Genomic DNA, 6690 nt, shown 5'->3' with positions numbered 1-6690 from the left:
ATTCTTTTTTGCATAACCCAGTTGTCATCAACCCAATGACATGTAATAGCAAAGAAATCTAAATGGTTAATACTAAGACCCAAATCAGCGGTAAGACAAACATTACAATTTAAAGAATTAAATACATGACGCAAATAAAATCTATATTTTTTAAACAAATCTATAACATCGGCTCTACAAGTACTTCTAGGAATACCCTCAAATAACGGGTTATAACAACGTTGAATGTAAGTAACAAACCCTAAACCCGAGGGAAAGGAAAATGGTAAACAATCATAAGCTACCATTTTAGCTACTTCTACGCGTTCTTTTTTCTTGTCATACTTAAAATTTCTACCAGTTCGTGGGTCTATCGTCATTTGAATCCCCCCCACATTTGAACCCGTTTGCTCTCCCCAAACATCCATATGTTTGGTTCTCATATGAGCATTTAGTGTACCCGTTCCACCATCCTTACCAGTTCCTTGCTTAAAACTAAATACTTGTCCACATAGGGTACATGTAACTGATTGATTTTCCCTATCCTTAGTCATAAATTTCCAAACTTTAGCTGTTGGCCTACGAGTTCTAGGCGGTTTGTCTTGTGTATGTGATTGTGCAGGACCTGTATCTCCTATAGGATTTTCGGGGGGTTGTGTTTCATCATCATCATCATCATCTAAGTCTTCATTAAAAGTGTCGGTAAAATGTTGTTGCATTGCCTCATGACCTAAAAGTGGATTATTTCCACCAACATCAATACCTAAATTAGGTGTTTCTTCCACAAATGTTTCCTCATTAAGCGCACCCCTAACAGTACGACTACTACTACCGGCACCACGTCTTAATCTCTTTGACATTATTAAATAGAAATAATTTAAATCACAATAAAATAAATTACAACAAATTAAATTGCGTAAATTAAATTTCAAAAAATAAATTGCTAGAATTAAATTGCGTAAATTAAATTTCGAAAAATAAATTGCTAGAATTAAATTGCAAAAATTAAAGATAGAGTTGGAACGAAGGTACCAAATTGCCGGAATAATTTCCAACAAAGCGAAGGCGGCTAGAATTGCAAATCCACCAAAGCTACTTCGGATTGTTGCAAAATCACCAACTCCACCAACAATATTATAATTGCAAAATTAATAATTGAAAGTTCAAACTATAATAAGACTTTGTGGCTAATTATTGCAAAGTAACTATAATTGAGAGATTGAGATTTGAGAGAAAGATGAAGAAGAGTGAATTGAAATGAAAATGAAGAAGGGTTTATATAGGGGTGGGGGAGGGGTTAAAGTGTTAAAAAAAAAAATTTGGGGGCCAAAAATTAAGAAAATGACCGTTTGGCAACGGCCATTTTTGCAAATGGACCGTTGCCAACGGTCCATTACCGAGGCCCAAGTCCAACGGCTCTTTTCTTTTTTTTTTTTTTTTTTTTTTAACCGGTTTAACCGGTTTAACCGGTCCGGTTCCGGTTAAACCGGTTTAACCGGTTCCGGTTAACAAAAATTTGGAACCGGACCGGTTAACTAATATCCGGTTAACCGGAACCGGTTAACCGGTTATACCGGTTCCGGTTCCGGTTCCGGTTTAACCGGTCCGGTTACCGGTTAAAACCGGTTACACGGAACCGGTTGACAGGCATACTCACCCATATTTTTACTAGCAAAAGCACAGAGTTCTCAAACAAATACTTCAAGCTCATCATCACCTCCGTGACGAAAGTCACCTTTCCATTTTGTTCTAAAATTTGTGGCTATCATTCTCGTTTGGTGGAACTGCAAAAACCTAGTATTATCAACACTATGGTCCATGCGTAAATGTTATACCACTACTGTTTATACTGATGTAACGTCTCAGTATTTTATACTTTGAGAAGAACCTCGTATTTCTCTACCCCTTTTCTACTAATGAACTGACTTTTCCTTGTTTATTGGAGCGACAATGTGAATTACATTATGTGATAGACATATCACTGTGTACACATTTTCCAAGGGGAAGCTAATTTTTGAGTGGTCTAATTTTTTTGTGGCTTCATTTCTGCCAGATTTCAGATTAAATTCTGAACATAGCCTGATTGGATGTTGATGGCTCTGGTTTCTTCTGAAGCCTTTTGGTCTATATATTGGTAACTACTTTAGGGGTGCTTTGATATAGGCAAGTTAAGTTGTTGCTAATTTTAAAGATTCTAAAAATGGGTGAAGTCTCAGATCAAGTACCTCTTCTTTTGAAAAAAGAAGATGAATTTGATCATCTCAATAAGACACCACTTTGGGTATCATTAACAAAGTTGATTCTCAAAGTAATAATGTGGGTGATCTTCATTGCATGGGCAACTTTTATTTTCTTCTCACCTACAAAATTCACTAATCAACTGCAAGGGAAAATTATTCGAGCCACCCGAGGAACTATTTTTGGGACATCAGGTTTTTTCCCTACTTTTAAAGTTTCTTGCTTTGATTCTGTATCATTTTTTTGTTTCCAGTTTCTTAGTAAATTTAGTAAGTAGTTTCATTTTCTTTTGGACTGCAGGCAGCATATTCTTGATATTCAGTTTCCCAATTTTCGTGATTGCGTTTCTTGCAATTATTCGTCTCGCTCTCTCTGATGAAGATGAACCTCAAGTGTATGTCTATCTGCTAGCTTGATTTCTTTAGTGATCAGCCAGATAGCGGAACTATTAACTTATCTAGAATTGTTAATTGTTGTAGGAAGAGAACTCCGAAAGGTCCAAATTTTAGGTTATGGACATTCCCAGTTTTGGTGGATGGACCATTCGGTGTTGTTACAGCTGCAGAAATGATTGGAGTTATACTCTTCTCAGTGTACATAGTTTGGGCTATAATTATGTACACTATACAGGATGTTGACCTCTTATCTTTGTTTCACGTACACAGCATGAAAGAAAAAAGGTAATTCTGTCACCATGATCATATTACCTGAATTTCACACTTTCTTTTCTGTGTAACTGAAGATAAAGTGTAATTGTTTTCCGATGGCAATGAGATTCACTGTGTTCAAGAGCTTAGAGCTTTGAACTTTTTAACTGTGCTGATTTAGGCATATTGCCGTTTATAGCTTAGACCATGTTATTCTGGCTTGAAAAAGTGATCATCAACTAGTTATCTTAATCCTTTCAATTATACATATATGGCTCAGTTTTATAATTTGTTCTTATGTTATCTTCTTATCCAGTAGCTCTTAGTTCTCGAGTAGTTGGCGATTCCAATTAACTGAAGCTTGAGTTAAACATGATTCAGAGCCTGTTTAATGATTTCGTTCTATTCTTCAACCAGAATTTAGACTCGACCTACTGAAATACGAGTAATAATTACATCCTAGTTTTTTTATGTTTATTCCTGTCCCGCTCTAATGAAAACAAACTGAATTCAGTAGAGTTTAACTTTTTGCATCACTAGGTAATTCCACCCAATTCAGTTTACAGTTAACTAATATAAATGAAGGATTTTTTAAATTCGTTTGCTGTAAGTTATTATATCCTCTCTTCTTTGTCAACCGAATTTGTAAATTGTGCAGCTGTTAAATCTGAAAAGAAACCATGTGAAAAGGTTTCGAACTGACGAGATGATATATACATTTACCGCCACATAGTTCATATCTCATATTTAAAACCATTTCATTGTTGTTTACTTGAAGGCTCCTCTGAGAACAGGATCTTCTTTTTCTAACTACAGCATTATCTGCTGTTGTAATATTTTTCAGTGCTGTGTTTCTGGAGCTAACGGGCCTTCGCTTTGGATTTATTGGGTTAATCTGCTTAGCATTTTTGTTTCTACCTGTTGCACGGGGTTCAGTTCTTCTTCGAGCTATAGATATCCCTTTTGAACATGCCACTAGATATCATGTTTGGCTGGGACATCTTACTATGGCTCTTTTTACTCTTCATGGTCTGTTCTTTGTGATTGGCTGGGCAATGCAAGGGCGACTTGTGGAAGAAGTGAGTTCTAAAATTGAAAGTTTCATTTGTCTCTTACCCATACAGATTCCTTTTATTTGTGTACTACATACTAAAGGCCCTTCACTATATGAAATGCATCTTTATTAGTGTTATTGGAGAGTAAACAACGAAGGGAAACTTAGACTTTGCCAATGTTATATAATGTAGCTAATCGATTGGAAAAACATAGGAGTAGCCAATCTTCCAGGAGTTATCAGCCTTGCAGCTGGTTTACTGATGTGGGTAACTTCGCTTCCTGGAGTAAGGAGAAAAAACTTTGAATTGTTCTTTTATACACACCAATTGTATGTGGTGTTTGTGGTGTTCCTAGCCTTGCATGTTGGTGATTTCATCTTCATGATAGCTGGTGCTGGGATCTTCCTGTTCATGCTTGATCGGTTCCTTAGATTCTTCCAGTCACGAAAGACTGTTGACATACTTTCAGCCACATGCTTTCCTTGTGGAACCGTTGAACTCGTTATTTCAAAACCTGCAAGTAAGAATAAATCTTTGACTCAACTGATTTAATATCCTCACCACTTCATTTATTAGTGATTCTAATTTCTCACGTTGTAGATTTACATTACAACGCCCTTGGCTGGATATTCTTACAAATACGTCAGTTGTCCTGGCTGCAGTGGCACCCTTTCAGTGTCTCTTCTAGTCCTTTTGACGGGAAACATCATGTTGCGATTCTCATAAAGGTTCTTGGAGATTGGACTGAGAAATTGAAGGGAAACATCTTGAATCGTTCTTTAGAACAATCTGAGAACGACCCCCTTTTGCAGCATAAAAGAAAAATAACAGCTTCTGTTGAAGGTCCTTATGGCCATGAATCACCATACCACTTAACGTATGTAAATCTGCAGTGATATGTATTGAATATACAGTTTTTTTTCCAGTTATTAAGTCATTGACTAATTAATTGGCTTGATGATGTTTCTCCTCTCAGGTATGAAAATCTCATTTTGGTAGCAGGTGGAATTGGAATTTCCCCCTTCCTAGCTATCTTGAGTGATATCCTCCACCGTATCAATGATAGAAAACCTTGCCTGCCAAGAAATATACTAATAGTATGGGCGATTAAAAATTCGGGTGAGCTTCCACTTCTGGATACAGTTGACATGGAGGCAATCTGTCCACTTTTCTCTGATAAACTGAATCTCGAGATTCAAACATTCGTGACTCGGGAATCACAACCTTCATTGGTAATTGGTTTTTCCTATTTTCACTTTGTTTATGTATCATCACCCTATTTATATGTGTTAATTATTGTACTTCTTTTTTCCTCAGGAGGAGGGTAAAACACCTAAAGCAATGCACACCACAATCTCCCCTGGCTTCAAGGGATGTCGAATGTCTAGTTTGGTTGGTACTGGAAATGTTGTATGGTCTGGATTATATGTCATGGTATCCACAATAGGGTTGGTGATCACTGTAGCATTGCTGGACATTTTCTACATAATTCCATTTAATGTAAATTACTGGTGGTACAAGGGGCTTTTGTTGATTGGATGTATGGCTGCAAGCATTCTTATATTTGGGGGTCTTGTGATCGCTTTATGGCATCTTTGGGAAAGGAAAACCTCATCGAAGGAGGAACCAGGGGAGGACGCCTCCAAAAAAGTTGATATCCTGCGGCAGAACGAGCAGAAGAATTTTGGAGAGTCTCGATTAGTCAATAATATTCGATATGGTCAAAGACCGGATTTCCAAGGTATGTTTGGAGGCAACGTTTGAACTTTACAAGGTCTATATATCTCTCGTGTTTTTCTTGAAAAAGTGTTTTAACTTCTATTTTCTGCAGAGATATTTGGATCGCACGCAAAAAGTTGGGGAAGTGTCGATATAGGTGTGATTGTGTGTGGTCCTCCTACTCTTCAGTCCAGTGTTGCTAAAGAGTGTAGAAGGCAGAACTTGCAGAGAGGCCATCAGGCTATCTTCCATTTCAACAGCCACAGTTTTGACCTCTAGATCACCCCAATACGAATGGACGGAGCTAGGATTCATCGAAAAATTACACCTTATAAAGGAAGTTAAAATATTTTTTTATGTATATACAATGGATGTCAGATCCCCTTAGTTTCTTCGTATGTGTATTTCTTTATATTTTGAATTCTCTTACTGAAAAATCTGGCTCCGCCAATGCCAGTAAGCATCTGATAGCTCGTATAAGGAGTACTTTTTACTGCTCTAATGGGATCATATCAGCTAGTTTATCGCTGATCCTTGTAGCATGTATCTGTGCTTTATGTTATCTGTAGTAAGCATCATGTACATTTTCAATCGTCGTAAATGCAGCTTTAACATTATATATCTATAACAATATTACCTATACTGTTAGTAGCTACATATACATGCTGCCTATTATCAGTGAATTTTTTAATTCCCTACCATTGTCATAGTGTCTTGTATCTAATTTGCTTCGATTTTTATTCTTCCAACGATTCTATTCTAAAAATTTGTAAAGGTTCATTGTACTTTGACATGGACTGCACCAATAAGGTGGTCATCTTCAAAAATGGCATTTCTTCAAGTTGCTATTTAAATTATGTCCTCGTTAGCCCTGTGCACTAAATTTATCTACAAAAAGACAAAGAAATAGATACTGCTCATTCAACTGCTTAAATTAAAAATAACCAGATGAATATATAATATATGTATAATTCATGGTTATTATGTATATTGTGTATAATCTATGTATACTGGTATACAATTCTACGACATTTGAGCTGGTCCACTCTGGG

The 6690-nt window shown here is 36.6% G+C and overlaps 1 protein-coding gene across 1 annotated transcript; it reads left to right on the top strand.

Moving 5' to 3' along the window:
- Window positions 1-1670: 1670 nt before the first annotated feature.
- LOC132598555 (ferric reduction oxidase 6-like) lies at window positions 1671-6278 on the top strand. The gene is made up of 9 exons (XM_060311497.1): window positions 1671-2411; window positions 2518-2611; window positions 2697-2897; window positions 3709-3943; window positions 4112-4439; window positions 4520-4796; window positions 4896-5151; window positions 5237-5660; window positions 5751-6278. Exons 1-9 carry the CDS (start codon window positions 2180-2182, stop codon window positions 5915-5917), a joined length of 2214 nt encoding a protein of 737 aa, XP_060167480.1. The 5' UTR covers window positions 1671-2179; the 3' UTR covers window positions 5918-6278.
- Window positions 6279-6690: the final 412 nt, after the last annotated feature.

The sequence above is a fragment of the Lycium barbarum genome, chromosome 6, assembly GCF_019175385.1.
Source record: "Lycium barbarum isolate Lr01 chromosome 6, ASM1917538v2, whole genome shotgun sequence".
Taxonomy (NCBI): Eukaryota; Viridiplantae; Streptophyta; class Magnoliopsida; order Solanales; family Solanaceae; genus Lycium; species Lycium barbarum.
The sequence above is the reverse complement of the archived record's forward strand: the minus strand, read 5'-3'. Positions and strand labels throughout refer to the sequence as shown.

What these genes read in the sequence shown, in the direction of transcription:
- LOC132598555 (XM_060311497.1), top strand. Translation starts at nt 2,180, where the DNA reads ATGGGTGAAGTCTCAGATCAAGTACCTCTTCTTTTGAAAAAAGAAGAT. An exon ending in AAGGGCGACTTGTGGAAGAA is followed by an intron (nt 3,944 to 4,111) that starts GTGAGTTCTAAA and finishes TATATAATGTAG; the next exon opens with CTAATCGATTGGAAAAACAT. An exon ending in GAATCACCATACCACTTAAC is followed by an intron (nt 4,797 to 4,895) that starts GTATGTAAATCT and finishes TTCTCCTCTCAG; the next exon opens with GTATGAAAATCTCATTTTGG.